The 27,964-nt window shown below is 38.4% G+C and overlaps 2 protein-coding genes across 3 annotated transcripts; one reads left to right on the top strand and one right to left on the bottom strand.

The window, feature by feature from the left end:
• The first annotated feature begins 27 nt into the window (after positions 1-27).
• Positions 28-6,396, top strand: LOC119776048 (transmembrane protein 69-like). 2 transcript variants are annotated; one of them, XM_038274262.1, is made up of 4 exons: positions 28-193; positions 361-406; positions 2,351-3,031; positions 4,840-6,396. In XM_038274262.1, exons 2-4 carry the CDS (start codon positions 368-370, stop codon positions 4,846-4,848), a joined length of 729 nt encoding a protein of 242 aa, XP_038130190.1. In that variant the 5' UTR covers positions 28-193; positions 361-367; the 3' UTR covers positions 4,849-6,396. The 2 variants fall into 2 exon arrangements, with proteins under 2 accessions (XP_038130190.1, XP_038130189.1); XM_038274261.1 differs by lacking the exon at positions 4,840-6,396 and having other exon boundaries at positions 30-193; positions 2,351-3,504.
• Positions 4,836-17,000, bottom strand: LOC119776046 (intracisternal A particle-promoted polypeptide). Its single transcript, XM_038274259.1, has 10 exons — positions 16,913-17,000; positions 12,098-12,479; positions 11,812-12,023; positions 11,402-11,621; positions 9,185-9,328; positions 8,906-9,073; positions 8,678-8,815; positions 6,011-6,133; positions 5,707-5,927; positions 4,836-5,633 (listed from the first exon to the last, which is right to left on the bottom strand). Exons 2-10 carry the CDS (start codon positions 12,420-12,422, stop codon positions 5,409-5,411), a joined length of 1,776 nt encoding a protein of 591 aa, XP_038130187.1. The 5' UTR covers positions 12,423-12,479; positions 16,913-17,000; the 3' UTR covers positions 4,836-5,408.
• Between the last annotated feature and the right edge of the window lie 10,964 nt (positions 17,001-27,964).

Raw genomic sequence — 27,964 nt, 5'->3', positions numbered from 1 at the left:
ATGCAACTCTACGTGTCCGCCTACAGACTGACCAGTCGATGTCAGATCGGGCAGGCTTTTAATCGAACACCGACTAAATGGCTGAGAGAAAATGACCTCTGGTTTAGCTAGTTTACGTTAACTTTTAAACCAAATTCTTACTGTCGCTAAGTGAGCGAGGATTAACTTGTTGGAGGCACCGAGTTATATTTCGGTAATTATAACGGCCATGCTTCTATTTAAGTGATGCACTAAAAAAGCTTTCTGTTGCGTCAGACGTGAGATTGAATGCTAGGTGAAAATAAAACAAGGGCTTTATTTAGGATTGATCAAAGTAAAAAAAAAAACTTGTTACTGTTGCTAACTGACCTTTGATTTCAGGTTAAAAATGCTGAGGGTTCCATCCGGAAGGCAGATAATATTTGGGGTAAGATAATGAAGCTTGTTTACGGTTTCATTGCTTTGTCGAATATAGGTATTTTTATTTAAAAACTGAACCAAGATAATCTAGAATAATTCCTTAAGCAGATAATCAGATGATTTGAATTATTATTTTTAGGAGAAGTGGTCATTAGATCTTGCAGTCTGACATGTGTTTCTACCTTTCCATATCAACCTTACGGAACAGGATTAGGGCCACTGAAAAAATAAAAGTTAACTGATTTTTTTATTTTTATTTCAGTATAATGTGAGAAAAAAAACCCCTCAGAATTCTGACTTTAATCTCAGAATTCTGGATCTTAGATGGGCACCATGAAGGAAGAGATGTGGGAGCACTCAGCTTCACTGACAAATATGTGAGTTGTTTGGGAGGAACAGTAACACACTGGTGGAAAATGAGGGAATTAGGTGGCTTTTTACATGTCCCAGGGGTCAACAGTGATGCTATTTCTTTAATGGAAGAGCAGAAGGTGATTAAAACAAGATTACTAGTTTAGTCTCTAAAACAGACATGGCTACGGCTTGATGCTAACATGTTTGTTAGCTGTCAGAATTCAGCCAGAATTCTGAGAAAAAAATTCAGAATTCTGAGATTAAAATCAGAATTCTGAGGAAAAAAGACAGAATTCTGAGATTAAAGTCAGAACTCTGAGATTAAAGCCAGAATTCTGCGATTAAAGTCAGAATTCTAGGAAAAAAGACAGAATTCTGAGATTAAAGTCAGAATTCTGAGATTAAAGTCAGAACTCTGAGATTAAAGCCAGAATTCTGAGATTAAAGTCAGAATTCTGAGGAAAAAAGACAGAATTCTGAGAAAAAAAGTCAGTACTCTGAGATTAAAGTCAGAACTCTGAGATTAAAGCCAGAATTCTGCGATTAAAGTCAGAATTCTGAGGAAAAAAGACAGAATTCTGAGATTAAAGTCAGAATTCTGAGATTAAAGTCAGAATTCTGAGATTAAAGTCAGAACTCTGAGATTAAAGCCAGAATTCTGAGATTAAAGTCAGAACTCTGAGATTAAAGCCAGAATTCTGGGATTAAAGTCAGAATTCTGGGATTAAAGTCAGAATTATTAGATGAAATTCAGAATTCTGAGATTAAAGTCAGAATTCTGGGATTAAAGTCAGAATTCTGAGGAAAAAAGTCAGAATTCTTACATTAAATTCAGAATTCTGAGAAAAAAAGTCAGAATTCTGAGGAAAAAAGTCAGAAGTCTGAGGTTAAATTCAGAATTCTGAGATTAAATTCAGAATTCTGAGATTTAAGTCAGGATTCTGACTTTTCTCATATTATACTGAAATAAAATGTCAAAATCAGTTACCTTTTTTATTTTTTTTATTAGTTGCCCTTATCCTCTTCCGTACAACCTTTACATGTGCATAGTGAGATTTTTTTTACCCACCCTTATTTGCGGAAAAGCTCAAACACAGGCAAATTTGATGAAATGTCTCTTAGGCTAAATCTTGCCACTGACTCTTTTTTTTTTTAGATATAGATAATATTCAATATTTTAAAAATGCACTTTTATCCAAACCACTCCATTGTAGCTCAGGCTATTTATTGTTTTCCTGTTGGAAGGTGAACCTCATCTAAAGTGTTTTACAGCTTCTAACAGATTGTCTCCCTGTACTGCCCTATTTTAATATCTATCAAGCTAGACTGTAATCCCTGCTTTAGTGAAGTGTCCCCCATCCTAGTGGTGCCACTACCGTGCTTTATTGTTTTGCCATTTTGGAATTTATTTAGGGGTATATGAGTGGAGGGGGATACAAACGCAGGCCACAACTTTCTGATTTATAAAAAATAAATAAATAAAAAAAAATGGTGAAGTATCTTTTGTGACATAATATGGAAAATGTTTCAATTCTGGGTAATAAGATTATTTGTAAGAAAGGAGTGATTATGTTGTTTTTTTGGTTTTGCCTCCAAGCTTCCTGTGTGGAGATGCGTCCAGCAGAAAACCAGGCCACCTAACTACGCCACAGGAGCCCAGCTGTTTACTTCTCAAACATCTTCGGGGGTTACACCACTTAAGCCATCGTTCAGCAGTAGATGTCGGAGCATCGGGCCTACGACCTGGGTGCCGTCGCGTCTGCACTCAGATTCCTCGGAGAAAGGAGACGGCAGCAGCGGCTTCAGCATAAGGGCCCTCACACAGGCACCCAAACCGGCTCTGTACCTTGGATTCTCTGGCCTCATCCCGTTTCTCTCCGCCCCGCTGGTCATGGCCGCCACCCAGTCCTTCTACCCTGAAGTAGCCTATGCCCAGATGGTGTACGGAGCCTCTATAGTTTCCTTCCTCGGAGGCGCCCGCTGGGGTTTCGCCATCCCTGCTGGGAGCCCCGCCAAGCCAGATTGGATGAACTTGGGAAACAGCGTGGTGCCATCACTCCTGGCTTGGCTGGCGCTGCTCTGCAGGGAGAATATTACAGAAGGAACCCTGGTAGTTCTAATGGGGCTGGGTCTGTCGCTGCATTACGACCTGACCCTACTGCCAGGCTACCCCCACTGGTTCAGAGCCATGAGAACTGTCCTCACCCTGGTCGCCACCTTCTCACTTGTTGCCACATTGGTACTCAAAAAAGTCTGTGCAGAAAGGAAACTCAAAGAGGTGAAGAAATGATTTATAGTTTTGGAATAAAAACATTAGAATTTCCATTAAATCTCAAAATCACACTTTTCTTTGGTCAATATTATTTAAAAACCGAAACCCCGACATTTAATTGTATTTAAACAAAGAAAAACAGAAATTCTTACCATGTGTCTACTAAACATTTCCACTCAGAATTATTCTTACAACAAATGTAATGTAAAGGACGTTTTAAGTGCAGATAAAGACATTCTCTGTATCTATAACAGTTTAATACATTTATAGTTTCAGAAAGATGCAGCCGTGTCACAAACTTTTACGTACATTTTATTTTAAAATTGCCGTAACAAGTTCTTGTAAAAGTATGCATTGAACCTGCTGTATTTTTGGAATCAATCAAAACAGAGTGGTGCTGCATTATGAAGTGGAAGAAAAACTATACATTGGTTAAAAATGTTTTTTTATTTTTAAATAAATCTGAAAAGTGCGGTGTGCATTGGTCTTTAGCCTTCTTTACACCTAGAGAGCAACCGACTGCTGCAGAAGTCTTTAACCTTTAAATACCTTTTTATAGTCTCAAGTTTTTATTATTTTTTTAAATAAAGATTTAGATGTTTATTAGAGAAAATTCATGTAAAGCATATTGAAGGAGGCTGACAAACGAAGTTGGTGCAAAGGTTCACTTCCAGCACATAAACACAGCCAGATCTACAACAGAACAGCTTAGAGCAAATCAATGGCCTAGTCAAAGACCAGACCTAAATCAAATTAATCAGATGCTTTCCATTGAATTCCACTTGAGATATTGAGAAAAACAAATCATCTTGTGAGGCTAAAGAAATAAATGAAGCTGTAGAAATGTTTAAAAAAACATTTTCTTTCACTAAAATCTAAATAAATATCATTGAAGTTTGTAGTTGTAACAAGACTGATTGTGGAAAAGTTTAATAGGTGGATCAGAGATGAAATGTAATGTGCGGAAGAGGATTAGGGCCACTGGGGAAAAAAAAAAAAAGTTAACTCACTTTTAAATTTTATTTCAGTTTAATATGGGAAAAAAGTCAGAATTCTGACTTTAATCTCCGAATTCTGACTTTAATCTCTGAATTCTGACCTTAATCTCTGAATTCTGACTGAATTCTGAGAAATAATCTGAGAAAAAAGTCAGTATTCTGAGATTAAAGTCAGAATTCTGAGAAAAAAGTCAGAATTCTGACTTTAATCTCTGAATTCTGACTTTAATCTCTAAATTCTGACCTTAATCTCTGAATTCTGGCTCAATTCTGACAATAAAAGTCAGAATTCTGAGAAAAAAAGTCAGAATTCTGACTTTAATCTCTAAATTCTGACCTTAATCTCTGAATTCTGACTCAATTCTGACAATAAATTCTCAATTTCTCAGAATTCTGACTGAATTCTGAGAAATAATCTGAGAAAAAAGTCAGAATTCTGACTTTAATCTCAGATTATTTCTCAGAATTCTGACTGAATTCTGAGAAATAATCTGAGAAAAAAGTCAGAATTCTGACTTTAATCTCTGAATTCTGACTCAATTCTGACAATAAAAAAGTCAGAATTCTGACTTTAATCTCAGAATTCTGACTTTTTTCTCAGAATGCTGACTGAATTCTGAGAAATAATCTGAGAAAAAAGTCAGTATTCTGAGATTAAAGTCAGAACTCTGAGAAAAGGGTCAGAATTCTGAGAAAAAAGTCAGAATTCTGAGATAAAGGTCAGAATCCTGAGAAAAAAGTCAGAATTCTGACTTTCTTTCTAATACTAAACTGAAATAAAATTTTAAAATCAGTAAACTTTTTTTTTTCCCCCAGTGGCCCTAATCCTCTTCCGTAGTAATGACCCCACTGAAGACTGAAGTAAACTTAAATAAGGATAAAGAGGTACCGGGATTTACAGCAGGATATGTACAAATAAAAAGTCCAGTGAAAATAGAACAACTTGCTCAAGTTTCCAGTAAGAAATGGATCTGACACCAAGAACAACCGACGGATGGATCCACCATCAATCAGGCTCAAGAAGCACTGCATTCATCCAAACCAAACACACCCAGACTTCCTGAAGTCTGACTCAAAGAGACCAATACAACTTTTGTTTTCAGGGTGAAAAGGTTTCCCGATCAGCACGCTGATGGTGGAATAAGTTAGATTCTCCTCTCCATCCTGAGTAACGATGATTTAACATCACTGAAGATAAAGAGAAGCAATTTGGGCACTTTTTTCCAGAACCAAGCTGTGCAGTAAAAATGGAGACATGTTAAATAACATTAGCTGTAAGGTGGCAGTCTGCCTCAGACCCCTGCAGTCTTTTTTCCGTTTAAAGGTGCAGCTTTAACCACAGTTGTTTGGATAGCTCCGATGCTCACAGTTTAAAGTCCGGGCTGTCAGAGCACAGCCAGCCCGCCGTCGCAGCGGCTGGTGATCATGTTGCCGACCTCAGTCCAAGTGTCCAGGTGAGGGTCGTAGATCTCCACGGAGTCCATCGTCACTGGTGCTGAGAAGTCGTTGCTGGCGGCGCGTCCGCCCACGGCGTACAGCAGCCCGTTGACCGCCGACACCGACACGCCTGTGCGCGGCGTAGACATCGAGGCGACCTCCACCCACTTCTCCTGTGGAGACACATCGCAGGCTGTGAGGAAAGTTCTCAAACACTTGCATGTTTTGGCGTTACATCAGCACAACCTCTTCAGGACAGTATTTTTCCACCGTGTCCAGAGCGCCCAGGGCCTCGTTCCAGCCTCCCACAGCGTATATACAGTTGTTCAGGCAGGCAACGCCTACATAGGCCCGGCGTTGGCTCATCACCGGCAGGGCGCTCCAACGACGGGATATGGGATCATAAGCCTCCGCAGAGCGCAGCTCCCCTCCCTCATCACTGATCCCACCGATCACATAAATCAATCCTGAGCAGAGATGAAATTTTAGGTGTAATAAAAGGCAAAAGTAGTATTTGTTTAAAGCAAGAAAGAAGAAGAGATAATCAGACCCTGTAGCTCACAGCAGCCAAAGTAATAGCGTGGAACTGCCATGCTGCCGATGACCTCCCACTTATTGTCCTCTGGGTCATAGCGCTCCATGGTTTTGCCGATCTCAGATCCAACCCAACCGCCTAGAACCAAAGAAGCATTTTTAGCTGTGCAAAAATATTTCTTCCAGTTTAACATCGATGTTTTGTCACATTACAGCAAACATTAACTTTTTATTTTAGGACTTAAGGGGCCAGACCATCAGAAAGTACTGAATAACAGTACTTTTATGTCTAAATGTTTTACTTTAAAGTTATAGAGGAGGATGTTCTATTTCCGGGTGGATCATCAATATAAGTGGTCCTCCTAATTGTCAATCATTCTGGTGATATATTTACGTAAGGCCGTCCTACGTATTCTGCATGATTGATGCAAACAACAACTTTTAAACAGAGCGTGCACAAGGAGAAAAGGGCTCATGCACGCTCTCGCACACGTTTAATAGTTGTTCTCTCTTGGGAGCGGGTACAGGGTTGTGTATGTGCATTTTTTTTTTTTAAGTGGAGAGGGCGGGTCTTTTCAAACATTCGTGAAAATCCTCCACCTTGAATTTCCTACCCCAAAACAAAGCCCAGCACAACCAGCCGGCTTCTACAGAAGCGTATTGCATGAACCGAGAAAAAAAATCTAATGAAAATGTTCTAGTTTTCTGAATTAACGACATAATTTAAAGCAAATAAATAAAAGTGTTCTGTTGTTCTGAATTACAGAGATAATGCTGCTGCTTTAATAATGCACGTTTTGCTACTGTTCTAAGCAAGAGATGCCTTTCCTTCCTTCAGAGAAGCTTCATGTCACGTTTGTTAAGTTTAAATTATTTTTACTTTCTTTTTGGGATTGAGATACAGGGAAATAATCTCTTAGTTATGTATTACTGCTATGAGATAGTCGACTTTGTGAAGACACCTATGCACTGGGCGCTACTCATGGCACGTTATTCTTCCTTTTCTCTTCATAGTTTCTCATTACTTAAAAAAAAACGTTTTTATTTATTTTTTATATAAAAAAAGGTCTTGTTAATTCAGAAAACAGTAAAAAAAAATGTTATTTTTGCAGGTGAATGCAATATGTTTCTTAGGGCTTCTGTAGTCAGACATTTATCACAAAGCAAACGTGTGGAAGAAGCTGTTCTAGTTTAATATCCTGAGTATCACCTCACAGACGTGACACATTTTTCAGGCTTTATAATTGCAAAAAAACTTTTTTTGTTACATTGTTTATCCACCAATAACTTACTAAGCCATCTACTAATAAGATGACTTCTGATTCTCTTTAGGCGGTTTTAAAATAAGAGGACCCAATGTAAACTTTCAGGTCTTTTAGGTTAAAACAGAAATATCCTTTGGCTTTCTAGCTAGCAGTAATGCTACGTTCACACCGGAAACAGCAGGCGCAGCAGAAGCAGTGAGTTTACATGAAAGTCAATGACGCGTGTCAAGGTGCAGCAAAAGGTCCAGCAGCGCGTTTTGAGCAGCTGAAGCAGCGCGTCGGGCGCGTTTAAGCATCTGACACGCCCCAAACGAGCTGCTGCTCGAGATGGAAAAATATTACTTTTGCTGCTCGACGAGCCGCGTCAACCAATCAGAGACGCTGATCTGGGAGCTGGCCGTGAGACATACACGTAGCTGATGACACAGAGCGCTGTGATCACTCCTCTGAAACAGTTTATTGACGCATAAATTAACTTAAAATGCTGAAACCTGCCGACAGAACATGTTCGCTTTTATTATCCTGGTGCCTACAGTTTAGATTATTAAGATGAAAAACACCTGCCAGCTGCCGCGGTGAACCGCAAGGAGGCGACCCGGCCAGAGGCTGCTGTTGAATGGGATCCTACTGTTGGTGCACCGCTGGTATGTGGGGGTCTGAGCGGCTCCGACAGAAATAATATTGGAAGTCAGGATGGTAATCTGAATGAACTGAATGCAATGATTAAGTTTTCAGGTGGATTTTCTCACTTAAAAACATACTTTATTCCCACTGATCAAAGCAAATATAGCTGCAAGGCAAAGAAAGGATAGAGTAGCTCCGCCCAACGCGCGTCAGACACACTTTTGCACCGCGCAGCCAGAGCAGCAAAGCTGCTTCAGCCGCGCGTCACAACTAAACTGGTACAAGCAGCAAAAATGAAGCAGCAGACGAGAATTTTGCTGCGTCCGGTGTGAACGTAGCATTATTGTGACAGGCAGGTAAAAGTGGACAGATACACAAAGGTGCAAACAGAAAAGTAGTTAGAAGAGACTGAACAGTAAGGATCCATGTATAGCATAAGGGGAATAATGCTCTGATTCAATGATATGTGCGACTGAGCAAAAACATTTAACTGCACGTATTTGTGCATTAAAAAAAACTCTAGACTAAAAGAAATTGAAAAAAGTAGATATAACAGCAGGGATGTAAACAGTGTTTAAGGGGGAGTAAAGTTATAAAGTCTAACAGCTGCTGGGAGGAAGGATCTGTAAAAACGCTCTTTTTAATCCGTTAGGAAATTTCCATTTCCTTCTCTTCCTACTACGCAGTCCTCTGTGTGTTTTTGGTCTTGGTTAATAAAGCCAAACTTCTGGATTGACAGCATTATTAGTTCTATTAGTTTTCTGATCTGATTCAATGACGGTTGTGAGGTTTACCGAGTGCATATAGAGCGCCGTGGCAGGGACAGACACCGACTCCACATCGAGGGGAGTTTAGAGATGCTACTGTAGCCCACTGCTTTGTGACAGGGTCATATCTCTCTGTGCAGTCGAAAATCATGGAGTCCTTCTCTCCTGTTGGAAAAATGAACACAGAAAAATACGGATGCAGTTGTTTTTTTTGTTTTTTTTTAAAGTCTGTTTTCATTCAGAAAGCTTTCTCACCTCCCACCACATAGATCATGCCGTCCATGACTGCCACTCCCAGCCCGCTGCGAGCCTGATGCAGGGACGACACGGTGGTCCAGTACTGGTTGAATGTGTCAAAGCGCTCCACGCAGCTTAGCGCCCGGCTGTCGCTCCAGCGGCCGCCCTGCAGCCGAGTGTAGCCTCCTGAGACGAGGAAACAGGCGCAGTTTCACTTCTACGTTTTCTTGTGACACCCATTTAATTTAGGTTTTAAAAAAGTGCTACATTGTAGAGATAAATGATGTAGAAAGGAACCTATAGCGTAGAGGTACTTCCTGGCTTTTCTTCTAGGTCTCATCTTTGCTGGTTGGAGTTTGTTTTCTTTGGGAGACTTGGTGACCTCAGTGTATTCCTTCAGCAGGGTCTGCAGTGCCACCCGCAGGCTGAAGTCGGTAATACCTTCGCCAAAGACAATGGGACAAAACGGTTTTCAGCAAAGGATTACATTTGATACATCTTACTTTTTAGTGACCTGAAATATGACACATCTGTTAAAGAAAAAACACATAAAGGAACAATTTTAGAAACATGATCAACAGGCTAAATATATTTCACATACAAATAGAAATCTGTGAAAATTACAGCTTAAAAAGCAAAAATGCCTCAGCACACAAAATAAGAGAATTTTAAAGAAAAAAAAAATCAGAAAACATTTTGTTGTTTTACTTTTTTTTTTTAAACCTATAACACAAATACATCTAAAATTGAGTTGTATTCCACACAGAATGTACCGTTTTTTTCTGTGATTTTGATGATTATGTCTCCAATTAAATTCAAATAATAAAAAAATAATAATCCCAAAGAGAAATGTAATTACTTACAATGGAATCAAAACCCAAAGGAGTTGGATATCAGCTGGGGAAAAAACGTGGACCTTTGCTTGTGGTGTTACAAAGGCTACGTTCACACCACAGCCTGAAGTGACCCAAATCCGATTTTTTTTGCCCAGATGCAACCTGGATCTGATCTTTTCATGACAGTCTGAATAACATAGATCCGATTTTTTCCAATGCGACCCAGGCCACTTGGTTATGTGGTTCTGAATCCGATCCGAATCCGATCTTTTTAAATGCGACCTGTCTGAACCGCCAGGTTGCATCCATCCGACCTGAATGCCATTAATACCAGACAGTGGTCACTCTTCTGCTTCTTGCTACGCAGAAGTGGAAAGAAAAACAACAACAATGGTGGACGACGATGCAGAGAGTATTTATGTTTAACCATCTTGGAAATATTGAGTTTTTAAGGCTGGGAAAGATCCCTAGATGTTCTCCAACACTACCATCCATGTTTACTTCCGTAAACACACAGCACGCTTGCTTGTGACGTCATTGCATCCTCTACTGCGCATGCGGGACACTTAGCAGGGTTCCTACAGCATAAGGCGAGTTAAATTCAAGACTTTTTAATGCCACTTGAAATAAAAATTTAAGACCAAATTCACAAGAAACACAAGAAAAACCTGCTTGCAACAACTTAACCCAAAGGTTTATTTTAACATAAACCACTGCACTAATGATTCAGATTTTGAAAAACTTCCCATACAGGAAGAAAGCTAAAAACACACAAATGACGGATATATTTGAACAATTATTTAACTGAATTCACAAACTTTGTTTTAGCAGGGAACAAAACAAATCAGTTTTAAAGCCACAACATAACCAGTGCTAAGTCTTTGCTGCAGCTATTTTTCTTTGGATCGTTTTCTTAGTATGTTTGATTTGGTAATAAGTGGAGGCGTTGCAGAGACAAGGGTGGAACAAACCTGAGAAATACCGGCTGTTTCTCAGTAACTCCATTTTGAAGCTTTGTGTTTCGCGCTTCGCATGTGCGACTCCACTGCCTTAATTCCCATCGTTCTGAGCTTGAATCGCTTCTTGCACAAAATCCACTGAGCCTCATGTATGTTCCCTGGTTTTAGCCATGGAGAAAACTCTTGGCTGGTGACAATTCTGGTCACATTTACACTCGCTCATATTTTCCAGACAAAAAGTTAATGGCACATCTCCCAAATGTCCCGGCCGCAACAACGCTTTTATTGGTTCCGCTATCGGGACGGAACCAATAATGGCGAGCCATTATTTTATTTTCAAATTAAAAAAAATGTTTTCAATTTTAATGTTTTATTTAGTTTACAAAAATAAATCGTAATAAAAATAATCCTATTTATGATGTTTTAAAAATGAAGACCTACGAAAGACTGATTTAAGAAATTTTAATACCAATTAAGGCCTTAGTTTTATTTTGAAGAATTCAATGTCTTTTAAGACTTTTTAAGGACCCGCGGGAACCCTGCTTAGGTTGTATGACTGCAGTTCACACAGGAGATCACATACAAGTCGCATATATTTGGAAATGTGAACAGCAAAAAAAAATCAGATTTCACAATAAAATTGGAATTGAGCATCAAGGCCTGCAGTGTGAACGTAGCCAAAGAACTACGATAAAGACCAATGAAACGTTTTCCCTCACCTTCTATGTACTTGAAGAGCCGCTGAGGGGAGAGCAGAGGGAAGCGTACGGCCTCCAACACCTCCACAACGTGTTTTTTCCTCTTTGCCACATCGTGGACAACCCAGTCCATGGCTGCTGTGAAGACTTGGTACTCATCCTCAATCCTGAGCTCTTCACTCCTCAGAAGCCTCACTAACTGATCCTTAGACAGGCCTCTGAACTCATCTGTGACACACACCTAAAGGGAGAGCAGGAAAAACAGAGAATATGTACAGAAAACTTAAAAAATATATATTTTATATTGGTCGACTGCATTGTTTTTAAGTTTTATAACAGTTGGTTTATTACATACATAGCAAAGCTTTGAGTTTTGATGTGCCAAAGTGTGGAACAGTTTAATGAGTTTCGGATGCATTTATCAGACACACCTCCAGGAAATGAACGTGGATGTAATTCTCAGTGAATTCCAACATTTCCACGCAGACGATCTGCTCCAAAAACTGAAAGATCCCCACGCAGTTAAAAGGATCCATGTGGCTCTTGAGAAACTCCCCGCATATTGACACCACCTCGGTCAGCTGCAGCATGTCCGCTGCCACCATCAGCTCCTGAACGTTCTCCACGTTAACGCTGATTGCTCCTAAAGCAGAAGGCACAGTCGTGTTAGACGGTATCACGCGATGACAACAAGCCCTGGAAAGCATGACGCCCGACCTGTGTATATAAAGTCCAGCAGAATTTCAAAGATATCCGTTTCCACTCCGATGATCTGCACCTCTTCTTTATCCGCCTCCCTCATCCCACCTGAGAATAAGGCAGAGAAGTAGGGGCTGCTGGCGGCGAGAACCAGGCGGTGGACCTTGAAGACCTGCCCGCCGACTTTGAGCCCGACGTCACAGAAGTCGGAACGAAGACGCATTTTGTTCATCTGAGCCAGGATGAGGCTGGCGTAGCGCTCTGAAGCCAGCAGGGCCTGCTCAAAGCTCCTGGCTGCAGCCTCACCGCCACTACAAGCAGCAGACGTTGAAATGGAGGACATGACAGCTGGGGTTTCCTAGTTACCATGGAGCCAGGTACCCTCCTACGCAAGGAGTCTCTGCATGATGTAACAAAGCAGAAAAAAAACAAACTTCATATCATGTATTAAACACCAACTTTATACAGACAGATTTTTTTTTACACTGACCCTGTTATAGTAAACTTCATGACTAATATTATCTTCTGGTTATCTGACAGAATAAGGTCAATTAAAGGTATTGTGCAGGATTTTAATGAATTTTTGAAAAGACCCGCCCTCTCCACTTAATATATGTACATGCACAACCCTGTACCCGTTCCCAAGAAGGAAACGAGAGTGAGAGCGTGCACGAGCCCATTTCTCCTCGTGCACGCTCTGTATAAAGGTTGCTTTTTGCATCACTCATACAAGTTTGGTTTCCAAAAGAAGATTTGCAATTTTTCCTATGTCAGACACACCACTGGTAAGTGAAAATGTGGGCGAGCACGTAGGACGGCCTTATAGCAAACATATCGCCAGAATTAGGGATGCACAATATAATCGGCCCCCTATCGGTATCGGCCTGTATCGGCCTTAAAACTGAATATCGGACATCGGCCACCCCACCGATATTTAACCCGATATTTGATCAGCTTCTGAGTTTCTAGAGTCAAAATAAAAAAATACTACTTCTTCTTCTTCCTCAAAAACTTATTTTTTACAGACTTAAAAACTTCTAAAGACGAGGGAAAAAATATTGATACATTAAAATATCACAATATCTTCATATGCTGATATATTGCCATTTAAAAACACCATATCAATCTCTTTTACTAATGAAATATTGCTATATGTCATCGTTATGCTACGAAATCCCCCGAAAATTCATGAAATTTTGCCATATTTTTATATGTTGATATATTGGCGCGATATCGATCTATTTTACTAACATCACGAGAGTTTGTAACAGAACGATGAAATTTCACGAGATTTTGAAAGTAAAATAGATCGATACCGCGTTTTTAAAAATCAGCATATGAAAATATATTTGAGTATATTATTTTTCAAAGTGTCAGAAATGGATAACAAAACTGATATTTTCAATGACTACTTATTTTTGTCCAGCTTTAATATCAGTATCGGTATTGGTTATCGGCCACATAAGTTTTAAAATATCGGCATATCGGATATCGGCCACAATCCCAATATCGTGCATCCGTATTAATAATTTTAAAAAAAATCCCAAGTTTAAACATTTCTGACCAAGAAAGATGGGAACTCAAAAAAGAAAAACCTGCCTCAGACCTCCTGAAGGAGCTCAAGTCTTCTACAGATCAGATGGAAGTACATGTTTACATGACAAAAACTATTAGCATGGGTGGAAAAAAGAAAAACATCAGAATTGCAATTTTGCAGTTTGCTACAAGTTATATAGGATAAACTGTAGACATGTAGAGAAAGATGCTCTGGTCAGAAGAGAGCGAAGGTAAATATTTTTTTGTCATGAACATGCCATTCCCACAGCAATGGACGCATCATGCTGTGGGGATGCTATTTTCCTCAAGCTGATCATAGTTGGTGTTAAGAAAGATGAAGCTACATAAATGCATTGCTTTCCTAAAATAAAATCTGTTAGAAATAGCGCTGAAACAATGAATGAGATCAATGACGTAACGACACAACAATAGGCCCATACGCAACATTATCTGGGTGGGCCCCATATGAAGTACGACACGTGATAAAGGTTCAGGATACGGTGACAGCTCCATAAATCGGCCAAGAAGAAACAATTATGCAATTCTCAGTAGTATATTATCACACATCACACAGGTAAAAAACATGAGTGAAGTTGCCCCCCACATCTTCTTCAAATCAGACAAAATTGCTGTCAAATGTTTGTGCAGCAAAAATTTTCATTTGTGCCGCTATAATTTTTTTTTACAGTTTAAAATTATATAATCATAGGTTAGCAACTTATAATTTATATGAAATTCAGAGTTTCAGAATTAATAAATGTTCACTGACCTCTGATGGCTTCCACAAACAATTATTAATATCATTAAAATGATAGCAGTACAAAAAATGTATATATTTTAAAATATGCATTTTCAAATTGTTTTATATATTTATTTAAAATATTTTACATTTAAAATTTATTCTAAAATTTTATATTTTTGTATGGCAAAAATTTTCATTTGCACTGCTGTCATTTCCATGATATTAATAATATTTTGTAGAGGTCATCAAAGGTCAGTTAACATCTGTTTTTGCTGCACAAATGTTTGACACTAATTTTGTCTAATTTGAAGAAAGTGGGTGGGGTGGGGGGCTGGTTGACCTTGTGACCTTTAAATTTTCATTAATATCTTCAAAGCAGCACAAACGAAAATTTTTAATGCACAAACCAGCACAAACGGCCTAAGTTCATTGATTTGAAGAAGGTGGGGGGGGGGGGGGGGGGGGGGGGGGGGGGATTGACCTTTGATGACCTCTAGAAATATTTCTTTATATCTTTAAAACGATAGCGGCACAAACGAAACATTATGCTGCACAAACCACCACAAACGCTTGACTCTGATTTGAAGAAGGTGGGGGGGGGGCCAACTTCACTCAGGTACAGAAAAATTGTGACTGCGCACCTTGAATGGAACCATTGGTGACAGCGCACCACCACATGTTACAGACATCCCAAGTTCCAAAAACTCATGTCAGGGAGATGATTATCCCATAATTCCAAGTGGTATTGTAAAAAATACATCGTTCTTTTAAGATCTTTATTGCTGTTTGTTACATTATATGAGTGTATTTTTTACTAACCGTCTAATGAACTATACACAGTTATTAACATAGTGATTAAAAGTTCCACTTCTTTTCCATTGGTGTCATGTTTAAACGGCTCACCATCTTGTTGAAATCTGGCTTTTGTTGCAGTAGAAATACGGTCCGCTGCGGACAGTCACTTCAGTATCAGGTGGCTTTAAGAGGAATGTTTCGCACCATTACATCTGCAAAGAGACGTCCTAGTCTACAATTGTCTAGTGACGGGGCCCCTAAGAGGTCGTGAGCCCGTAAGCAAATGCTGTCTCTGCTTACTGATAGTTACGCCCCTTGAATAAGATTCATCCTGATTATTGAAATAATCGTCAACTAATTCAGTGGTCGATTAATCGTTAACTGGAGTATAGACTGTAAAATGTGCCTTTAGCTGAAAGAGCGACCAACTTAGATCAGTAACTATACCAAAATTGTAAAAAAAAAAAAAAAAAAGGAAAAAAAAAATGTAAAAAATGTGCATTTAAGACAGAAAAAAACTTTTTAGTCTGTCAATATGCTCATCAGAGCTCATCAAGTGGAAAGTTTTAGTTTGATCTGTTTTAGTTTGATCTGGTTTCATTTTGCAAAAAAGTCTTTTACTATCCGATTATTAATTATTAATCAAAAACATAATCAACAGATTAATTAATTTGCTAAATAATTGTTGGTGAAGATTCTTAGGGCTGTTTGGTGGAACAGTGGGTAGCACTGCTGCCTTGTAGCTAGAAGGTTCTGGGTGTGATTCCTGGCCCGGGGTCTTTCTGCATGGAGTTTGCATGTTCTCCCTGTGCATGTGTGGGTTCTCTCCGGGTACTCCGGCTTCCTTCCACAGTCCAAAAACATGACTATTAGGTCAATTGGCTTCTCTAAAGTCCCCTTAGGTGTGAGGGTGTATGAATGGTTGGTTGCCCTGCGATGGACTGGCGACCTGTCCAGGGTGGACCCCACCTCTCGCCCATAGACAGCTGGAGATAGGCACCAGCACCCCTCGTGACCCCACTTGGGATAAGCGTTTTAGAAAATGGATGGATGGGTGAAGATTCTCAGTCATCCAGGTCAAAAAAACATATTAAAAACATAAAAACAAAAGACATTTCTCTTCCCATCCAGGAACCTTTTTCATTTCAAAGTGTTCTTCTGACAATGAACACTCAAATATAGAATAAAACAATAATTGTTAGTTGTTAAAGCTACTAAAGCTTTGAGGAGAAGGTTCATGGAGCCAAAGCTACAGAGGAATGGTAACATCAAATGACATTCCTGAGTTAGAACAGGGCACTCAGATCTGACCTTAAAGCATCTATGAACCTGCAGCAGAAAAAGGATTTATAGAGTCAAATATCTGACAACTAATGTGCATTAAGTTTAGAAAACTTGTATTTAAAACAACAAAAAAAGATGCGTTAGGTTTAAATGTTACAGTTATGCAACAATGTCCCCATAGAACCCAGTGAAGCTTATTGTATTAACGTAAAAGAACAGAAAATGTGTTAAATGAAAGAGCTGCTGTCCCCTGCCTGCTGTTAGCCAGAGATGCTAGCAGGTAAACCCGCCCACCCGGGCTGTTTACATCTTCGATTCAAACAGCCACAGGCGCAGCTGTCGTGACAATGCGGTAAAACTCGAAATTAAACACAAAATAGGTTTACCCAACTGTACCTGGAGGTTTTAACTAACGAGAAGGCGAGATATTTTCTTATTCCTGCGATAAAACTCACCGGTGCTTTCAGAGCTGAGGATGCGGAGAACTTCCGCCGCCCTGCAGACTGTCAGCCCTCCGGATCGATTGCTCTGGTCTGAGCGTTCAGGCATCAGTAGGCTGAGCATTCAGGCATCACTAGTCAAACCTGCTAACAAACACACAGCTTAAAATCTGGCAGAAACCTTAATACTTTGGTCGCGTTTAGTTAAACGTCTTTATAGTCTATTTTTATGTTTAAATAAAAGAATTTAATAGGTCCTCAGATTATTTTCTGGTTTGTCTTCCTTTTTATTTATTTATTTATTCTTTTTTTTTTTCTTGGGGTCATGCGTTAAATAATAATCTCATGATTTGTTTCCGGAGGCTCTTATCACTTCACCCTGTGACTTACTGTTATCGAGAGAAAATAAAAAAGAAACAACTAAAAAAAAGGAATAGAGCTGCTGTTAAACTGTGGATTATTGTTTCATTTAGGTGAATAAATGCTAATAGTTTAGATGAGATGAGCTTTATTGATCTCACAGCGGAGAAATTCACTGGTCACATATTGGCATAGTAATTAAAGAAGGTGCAAACAAGGAGGAAAAGGTGCATTAGGAATAAAAGTAAATAAAAATAAATGAATAAAAATAAGAAATAAAAAATACAAGGGAGTAACACAGAGATTTGAGGTGACATATGTACAATCAGGATGGCTTGACTTTGAGTTTGTCATCAGTCCTCTGAGAGAAAACTGTTGAATTCTCTTTGAGAGGGTCATCATACTCTCTACTTTCTATTGTACGGTGTTGCAGTAATGGGTGATCATAAATATTTATCGTTAACTGTAATTAACAACTGTAATAAATAGGAAGTATTGATCAAAATCCTGTACAACATTTGGACATTTCGAGATCGGCCTGTTTTTTCAGTGTAGTCCCGTCTCTCTGGCTGTGACTGGCTGGATGGGCTCTCTTCGTCCTCTGACATGGGAGCTGGCTCAGAGCTCGTCTGACTGGCTGTGTGTTTCCTGGACGGGGCCTCCTGTGGAGCTGATTGACAGCTGCCATTTTTATTTTTTATCTCTGCTTCTTTCTGTATGTTTATTTCCATCTCCTTGAACCCCAGTCGGCTTTGGCAGATGGCTGCTCACACTGAGCCTGGTTCTCCTGTTAAAAGGGAGTTTTTCCTCTCCACTGTCGCTACAAGCATGCTTGGTGTGACTGATTGCGTTTGAGTCAATTAGTTGATGCTATCAGCTGGTTTTCTTTAGATAAAAAACTTTGAATCAATTTGACTGTATGATCTGGTTGAACAGTAAAGTAGCTTAAGATGACAGGTGTTGTGAATTGGCTCTATATAAATAAACTGAATTGATTGTTGGGCTACTAGCACTTGCCAATCTTTTTTTATTTTTATTTCTATTCATGACTAATAATGTTAACCAAGATAACCATCAACATGACTGCATTACCAGGCAACCAATAATAGAAATAAATGGAGTACAGCCCTCCAGAAACCACCATTTTCAAGAAGCTATTTCTATTGTTGTTTTGCAACAAGCATAGATTTATTCAGTGACTCTCTTTTTAAAAAAAAAATTTCAGTGCAAGTTGATAATGATGGAACATGTTTTCTTGGTGGGGAGACAATAGTTTACTAAAGAAAAATAATATATTACCCCTCTCTTTTGGTACAATGATGATGGACTTCTTTCTAATTTAATCAAATGGACAGAATCTAATATTTCCTTGTTGTCATTGGTATTCTAATTTGGAAAATAAAAAGTGAGAAGATCAGTCAATATCTTCTTTTTAACCAGAGGAAGTGGGGCTGTTTTAATTAAGTAGATCTTTGTTAATCTTACAATTAAAAGTATTTCTTTTGATTCATCTTAAAAGCAACTTATAACAAATTGCCAACTTTATAAACTCAGACAGTGAGGTTTGTAAAAAAATAAAATAAAATAAAATTTATACACTTTGGCCTTTATGGTTAAATTCCCTCCATTTAACTTCTCGAAATAATGTTTTGTCTTTACAGTTTTGTTACCATTTATATAGTTGTAGTTATGAGATGGTTAGTAATGAAGTCCAACACCAGGGGGCAGTGTTTCCCTCCACAAAGCAAGTCTTGGGATACACAGAATATAAAATAATATGTTCTGCTCTGATGTTTTTAGCAAGACTGAACTTTTCTGTCCCTAATGCTTTGGGTACTGCACACCAACCCACCGATACTGGCAGTTTGGTCATTGCATGTAGAAAAAAGCTGATAGGAACCCATTTGGGGACTTAAGAGTTAAGACTGGGTTAGACTTTCAGGAGGAGGAAATAGTTTGGTGTAAGAGTTGAGTGTTCAGTTTAGGTATAATTTTACTGTCCTTACAGTTCATTTCACCACATTAAATCACTCTTTGTATAAACCTAAACTGTATTTAATTTGCCATCATAGAAAGTATAGCTTGCAGAATTGTATGAAAACTCACCGCCAGATGGCAGTGTTTCTCTAACAAAACCTGCTGAAGAAATTAAAATCCTTGAGAAAAACCCAAAGAAACCTAACATGTAAATTATCAGGTTATTCTTGCCTTTCTGGCCCCCAGCAGGACTGTAATTTAAGATGAAGTTATTCTCTTATGTTGGTTGTACCCTCCCCTACTGTGAGACAACTAAGGCTTTGGCTTAGTTTTAATCAAATTACTTTGACCTATTATACTGGGAACTTGTTACTCAGAGCTCAAATGCTGGCTGGTACACTCTGAAACCTGTCAGGTGAATAACTGACTGTAACACTTAGTAGATAGATCAGTCACACACCTGAAATACAAGTCCTGTAACATCTGTCGCTTGACTTGTGTTGCCAGCTTTTTTTTTTTTTTTTTTTTAAACAGTGTCAGCAGGCAGCCAGTGGTATTGAGGAGGATATCTGGTGGCACCAGCACTGGCCAATAAAAACTCAGATAATGGTATGTGCCAGTTTGGCCAACCAGTGGACTACTCCCATCTCTGGGATTAACGTCTTCTTCTAGTTTGTCTACTTATTTTGAACGACTTGCACCATTTTCATTCCCTCAGCCATAAAATTAACTCATAGGAATTAACTTAAAGTATTCTTTGAAATATGAATATATTGAAATATAAATTACATGTTCAAATTATTTCTTTACCCCTTTACAAAGCCACAGTGTGAATATAATTTAAGTCTAAATATCTTTCCAACTGTAACTTTAAATTTCATTTTTGATTTGTAGTAATATTGAGTAGCTAAAAAGGGGTGGTGGGTCTGGTTTCCTTAAAGTTTAAGGGGAGTTTTACAATAAAAGAGTTCAAAAGAAAGGGGGTGGGGATGGTGCAGGGAAGCTACTAGAGTAGTCACAAATACAATAAGAAATTGGATTGTACACTGCAAAAAATGTAAATCTCAATAAGTCATTTTTTCTTAAATTAAGTGCATTTTTTCATGAATTAAGGAGGTAAGTGAGACACTTTGCCAATGGAACAAGACAATTTACATTTAAAATAAGAAAAAAAACTATTGCATTGTCATATTTCAAGTGTATAATATCTATCTATCTTATTTAGAGTTAAAATACTCATTCCATTGGCAAATCATCTTATTTACCTACTCAAATTAAGGGTAAATACACTTACGTTTAGACTTTTTTACTCATTTTTAGATAATTTTTTCAGTGTAGGAGTTAAAGTTTCATTTTAAGAGTAAACATGATGAAAATGTGCAAATTATAAGAAACTTTTACAGCAAGACTTTATTATTTGTTCCATATATTTATCACCAGTCATTAGAATTTGAATAAAAATATGCTCTAACAAAAGTTTTATTTCAAGGATGTCGCAGCCTTACGGTACTTTTGACTTATTTATGGGAGAATTTCCTTCATGGAAATTCTGGTTCCAGTAGCTTATATTACAAAGAGTTAAAGCAAGATGCCATTAAAGATAACAAATATGACCAACAATATAAAAAGAGTGTATATAGTACCAAAAAAAAAGCATAAAAAATAAAAAAAAAGTACGGTAGTAACTTCCTGGAATATGTTTCCCTTAGATATTAAAAATCTGCACAGTAGAGAGTTAAAGGAAGATTACACAGCAGTTGACTTAGATTATTGCACAATTACTGCAGAGATGTACTGACCTTGTAAATAAGTAAAAAAATTACACAGCCTATACACAGTTTTATACATTTAAAGGATTTTAAACATTAAAAGAAAAATCTATTGTCTAGTTTCTACACAACTCAATATATGTGGGCTGAGGTCCATTTTCTATTTTCCATTAATTCTGCACCCGAAAAATCAATTGTTCACCTGTAAAATTAACCCACAAACATTTAATTCTGCGTAATATCAGAAAACACCTTAACATTTCTGATGAAAATATCTGACATGTAAAATAGATCTCATCTAATCATCTCATTTAAAAGCCACAAAGCTTTATCCAAACCTAACCCTGATATCCAGCTGAGCTACTTCATGTTCCTTTGCATGATTTCTGCATGCTTGTGTGTTAATCATGCAACTTATTTTTAGCAGTCGTGACATGATCAGTCCTGCTTTGCAATTCAAGAGCCTCATAAGTGGTTCATTGAAGCGTGACTGCCGGTTCCATTCAGCGGGCAGGAGCCACATGTTACATACATGCTCACAGCAAGCCAGACACGACAGCATGCCTATTGCAGCTTTTACAGGCGTTTCATTCAAACGCTCACATTCTCTATCACTATTCACAAATAATAGTGATAGAAAATTCTTGCTGACGATTGTTTGTATTTTTAAATGGTGTTTAACCTATTTAGGCCTGAATTTGTTGTTGTTGGGTTTTGGTTTGAATCATTTTTTTCCCCTTTTCCAGAGCAGAGTTTTTTTTGCTGGTGAGAAGCATGATATTATCACCGGTCATTTAGTCTCGCCGTTATGGTTATCACTGGCCTCACTCCCAGAATTTCTCATGCAATGGGGGACAAAGTAAATAGTGTCAGGGTCATCCTATGGAAATCAGTTACCACAATTACTGGTCTGTGTTTAAGTGCAGGGTATGCTTGAGTTTTTACATCAGAGCACTTTCCTTTTAGCTGGTCATTATTTCAACCAGAGAGGGAAAATATTTTAAAGGTCTATCAAAGGGTAGCTCCTGTTTCGCTCCTAAATATATGCTGATAATAAAAACGCAGCTAGGTATTGATGGATAGATTTCCATTGTAGGATTTCAAAGTGTGCAATATTTGAAAATAAAAAAGTGAGCTGAAGAAAGGAATTGCTTATCTGCTACTATTGCTAATCTGCTTCATGCATGATTTCACAAGAAGGATTGGTGATAATATACAGCTAAGAGATGACCTTTGACAGATATAAGCTCTGAGCAATTTCCACATTCACACAAATAGAAATATTTCATAAAAAACTGATTTTAAATTATTATTTGTATTTTACTTTTTTTTTTACATGTTCTCAGACAAAAGTACGGCACAATTATTACAGATAAATAAAAATATTCCTACAATGGAAATTTTTTTATCATTAAAGAAACCCTGTTTTTAACAGTTTCGTTGTACAAAGGACGGGGTCTGTCTGCACAGACTTTGTGCACACAAATCTACTTTTAAAACAAGTGTTAAACCAGATTAAGTACAGCAAGTTTTAATCATGTTCAAAAGAAATAGCAAACTGAATCATGACCTGTTTGTTTTCGAGTTTTGGCTCTATAATGATTACCCAATCTGGTCCCAACCAAAACAACGTGACTACTTTGTACAGGGCGACAGTGGCGTCGGATGTAGCAGTTTGCCCTGAAATTGACGGATTGACGGTTCAAGGCCCGGCTCCGTCTTTCAGTGTCGTTGTGTCCTTGGGCAAGACACTTCACCTGCATTGTCTACCGATGGTGGTCAGAGGGCCAGGTGGCGCCAGTGTACGGCAGCCCCGCTTCTGTCAGTGAGCCCCAGGGCAGCTGTGGCTACAATGTAGCTTGCCAGCATGAGTGTCTGTGTGAATGGGTGAATGACTGAATGTGGTGTAAAGTGCTTTGGTCAAGTCTCCTGACTTGAAAAAGTGCTATATAAGTACATGCCATTTACTTTATTTGTTTAGCATCATGTAGCCTACCTTTATGCTGTTATTTATGGGCTAGCTGTCTGTTTTCCTCCCCTGGCTCTGCTGATTGGGTGAACAGCTTCACCTACTGCTGTGTAATTAACAACAAGTGATCTCACTCATTACCTTATCATCTCAGGCCCCGTCCACACGAAGTCAAAACGAACACGAAACGCTGATATTTTCCAAAACTTTTGCCATAAAGACGGAGACGTAAAATAAATGTGAGCGTCCACACGAATGCATGAAAACGCTGCAAAATGTATGCCAGGCCTGTAAGTGGCGCTGTGGTGCCAAAGCAAAAATAAGCGACGAAATGTTGGGCATGCGCACTAATATTTATACATGGTTGCCCTGCGGGTCCATTTTCGTGGTTAAGTCAAATTCAGGTGCTGAACTATGTCGTCGATATTGCTCTGTTCTTCCTGGAGATATTCCAGAAGAAGAAGATTCTGTTGTAAGCCCGATAGCAGGGTGAGTAGCATTAGCAGCAATGGCGCCATTGTTGTTGTGATACTGAGTCGCGCATGCGTGTTTAGAGGCGACGCTATGAAGCATGCATGTAAAAAAAAAAATGCGGTTAGAGCGTAAAGATGGAAATGTGAAAACGGCGTTTCGAAATCTTCCTACTCTGAAGGCTGAATAAAAAAAAGAATGTTAACAGACCCCCGAAACGCCGGCTTCGTGTGGATGAGAGGCTGGTTTGGTGAAAAATTTGTGTGTTTAGGCCAGGGTTTGACTTCATGTGGACGGGGCCTCAGTCAGTCTCCACCAGATTGTCTCGTTGCCTGCATTAGCTTCATTCCCAGTGCTTTTGCGCACCGCCTGCCTTTCTGTGTTCCCATGCCCTCACTTGGCTCTCATCGGTTTCTCACTGTAGTCATGACCTGAACTCCCTCTGCCTTCACCAGCCTGTTCTACCTACATCTCCTCTTCAGTCTGTCATATCTGCTTCTTCCAATAAACGTTTTAAGTGCAACACTGTCTGGCTTGAATATCAAGTTTCTTGACGCCATTCTGAACATTTGCTTAAAATGTTGCATTTATTATGATGTAAATAAGGTACAAATTATATTCAATATGTAATTCTGTTTTGAGAAAAGTAATTCAAAACATTCAAGATTTATTGAGACTTACGGTACTTTTGACTTGACAATATAAGGTCCCCCTTGCAGATGGCTGCTGTCACTTTATGTGCAAACCGAACACAATATTGAGGTCTGTCTTTGGTGTTGAAAGCAAGAAAAGATAAAGAGTTTTAAATTAGTCTAAACAACTACCACTGCTGAACATGGACTAATTTTGGTAAAAATAATAGGTGATGCAGCAGTTCTGGAGAAAAAAAGTGTGTTTTGATTAGCCTCTAAATGAAGAGCATGGACCATATAGTGTGTTTTTTTATGACATAATTAAAGAAAATCACCATGGGCATTTATGCAAGTTTTTTCTTTTTTTTTTTAAGAGGGATTTGATTTGATTAGATAATTCTAAACAAAGTAATGGAAATGGTAATCATGACATATTGCTGTATAAGTGATGATCTAAAGCAATTTTTACTGTTTCTAGTATCTTCTGGAAAGTAGTTGTAAAAGGGTTGATTGGGGTGGGCTGAGGTAAAAAGAGATCTAATAGAGAATTTCTGGAAATGGCGAATGAATAAAATATTCTTATCCCGGAAGGATAATTTACCCTGAACGTGCGTACTCTGGATCTGTCCTTATTTCGATTGATTTCATCACCTTCACAAAACAGCAAATTACCAAGATGTTTTTACTTTCATTGTTGAGGAGGACTGCAACATTAATTCTCCTGCCATGTGCTGGCCGGGTCGTTTTCAATCTTTCTAAAAGCTGAATTCCCCCAATGAGATTGTCTTCGAAAGGGGACCCTGAGGTGCTCTGCTGAAATCATTGCTTAGGCCCCGTCCTACCCACCCCACCCCTGTTCCTTCTAGAGAAATAGGACACCGTGTTATTTTACCAATTAGGAGGGAATCATGCAAGCTGTAGCTGGTGGTTCCCTTGCTCTCTGTGGTTTTCAAATAAGTGGATCACCTCCCATCCCTTTCCTGCCAGCAAATCTGATTGGGTTGTGCTAGATCTGGATTGACATTTCTCTGAATGGTTTGACAACGGGTGGCATTACGCCTTCCCTGAGCCAGCTCAGTGTCAGCTCCCATCTAAGACAGATGTGAGCTTGTTACAGGAATCAGAGTCAGTGGAGGTAACTAACATGGCCTGCTTCATTTTTCTCTGAGAAAACCAAAGAATGCAGTCATACAAATGTACTTTACTGATTCAATAAATTTTAATGGAGGGAAAATGCCTTATAAGAATTTTTCTTATCCTTAATGAACTTTTCATCTGTTCTGTTTTTACCACCACAAACAGTATAACAGCATAGGATAATATACGTGAAAGGACAACACAGAATACTGAATTGGTTCTAAAAGGAAATGATAAGTCTGTTTTCATCCTTTGAAAATATATCTCAAACAGAGTGGTGTCCATTGCTCTTCATTTCCCCTAAATTAGTAATTTGTAGAACCACATTTCTGCGGTGTGTCTTTAGGGAGATGGGCTGTTAGCTTAATGAGATTTTACTTTTCTTCTTCTGTTTTCCAAAAATAATCTAAGCTCACATTTTCACAGAGAAAATATTTTTATATTAGTTTTTTAAACATTGCCATCGATTCTCATTTGACTTTCTATCTGGGCTTTGACTAGACCATTGTTATTCATCAGTGGGCTTTCTTCTAAACCTGTGGTTCTGCAACCTGTGGCTCCAACAACATCAAATACAGTGAGAAATTACTTAATGTATTAAAGGAAGAAATGGTTTCTCTGCAAGTTTTCATAAAATATCTACAACAGCACAAAATGATTGGTACAAGGATTTTGAAAGCCTCATCTTGCCTATAAAATCAATGAATATTTTTCAGAGATCAAAAGATAAGTATTCTTTTAAAATAGAAATATGGGATCTGTTGGTTATAGGCTTTCAACATTATTAAATCTTTATCATGGTTTTTAGTGCTACTATTTTTAGCTGATGGATTGAGCAGAACTATGTGAGAAAAAAATCAAAGCTTGGAATGCTGTTTTATAACTTAACCTGCCTTATACTCTTCCATAACTTTCTCCCTGACCTGTCTGCCGCATCATGTGGTCTTTATGATGTGGTTTGTTCTGCAATGTTCTAAGGCCTCCACAGCTGGACTTGTATCAACATAGAATCACAAAAAATGGACAATATTTACCAATCAGATGATTTCTGATGGCATATTGGAATTCATTTCTGGATACAAGGGGCTGAATATAAATGTTTGCTTAACGTTTTATCCTTTTCCATCAAATTCACAATGCTGTAATGTGAGTAGGGTGGTCAAAGATTGGACTTAAGTAAAAGTAACACTACTGTACTTCAACATATTATCCCTTAGAAGTAAAAGTTAAAATTTTCTAAACAAGAAAATACAGAATACTAAAAAAGTGTTGGGTAAGAAGGCTACTTAAGTTCTGAGTAAATGGGAATAAGATCTAATTTAATATTAATGATGGAATCAGAATGACCAAAAACTTTTTTATAATTCTGGATTTTAAAGACTAAACCACAAACATTAACCGTATTAAAAAAAGAAACATTTAAACAAAAGAAACTATTTTTCCAACATAAAACATCTGAAACTAACACTTAGAGTAGTCCATGTATATACACCACACTGATAAAAGTTTTAAAATTAGAGAAGAATTTAGAATAAATGCTTATGCTTTTACATGGACTTTGATTACATCTACACGGTCAGATTTGTTGATGGATCCCCTTTCCAAGTAAGAAACTTGAACTATCCTAAAATTCATAGTTAGATGTAAAAACCAAAATTCAATCCTACACTCTTATTCAAGTTGTATTATGAGGCTGAGGTCAGGCCTTTTTGAGGCCTGTATAATTTCTCCAAACCACCTGCATCAGGAAGTGACTAGAACTCCCTAATCCATTGGTCAGCAATGTTTGTTAGAAGGTGGAAATTACACCCATATATGTACTGTCCACTTAATGTTTACTTCTCCTTCAAACTGCCCATTGACCTCTGCAGATAGAAAAATAAAATTAAAATGACACAGCTATGTACAAACAAGAAGTCTCACTCTAGTTTAAAGGTATAGAGGATGATCTTTTATTTCCGGGTGGATCATCAAAATAAGTGGTCCTCCTAATTGTCAATCATTCTGGTGATGTGTTTATCATCGCTATGTGCTGTTAGCTATCTTTTTGTGCACTTGCGTAATTTCAGGCGTATATCTGTGGTGAGCTAAGGTTTCAGACAGTAATTGAAGCTCACCTTTCTCACTGATGTTCTTTAAAAAGGGAGAGAAAAAGTGTCTATGAAGTGTATGAGAAGAAAAAAAAAGGCCTCACAAGAGGCAGATATATCCTGCAATGCTTTGTGCAGCCTGCTGTCGCCATAGGCTGAGTTCGCTATAAAGTCCACTATATATGTCATGGTCTTCGTTCTGTTAAGTTTTGAGTATTCAGTTTTACTTTGCTCCATGTTTTCTAGGTTTATTGGTTTAATTCCAATTTTGTTTTACTTTTTGGACTTGTTTGGTTTTGTTTCTTGCCCTCCATCCTTGTCCCCCCTTCGCCCACCCTTCTTTGTTGCCCTCTTGTGTTTATCTCCTTTTCCCTAGCTCCTTTCTAGAAGCCTCTGTTCACACCTGCTCCCAATCAGCTCGTTAGTCCTGCCTTTGTTCATTCAGCCATAAATACTCTCCCTGTGCAGTTCCTCAGGCCTGGTTCTTTGTCTTTTCCCAACTTTTCTTGGCTCCTCATGTTTGTCTTCCCTGATGTTTCCAAGGTTCTGGTTTGTTTTGTATTTTTATGTTGGATTTTTGCATTCCTGCTTATGTTAAATGTGATAACTTCATTACATCAGCAAAACTCACCTCTGCCTCCTCACCTCTGCATGTGGGTCCT

This window comes from Cyprinodon tularosa, unplaced genomic scaffold, assembly GCF_016077235.1.
Source record: "Cyprinodon tularosa strain WSP-4 unplaced genomic scaffold, ASM1607723v1 ctg901, whole genome shotgun sequence".
NCBI lineage: Eukaryota > Metazoa > Chordata > Actinopteri > Cyprinodontiformes > Cyprinodontidae > Cyprinodon > Cyprinodon tularosa.
This window is presented reverse-complemented; position numbering and strand designations above follow the sequence as displayed.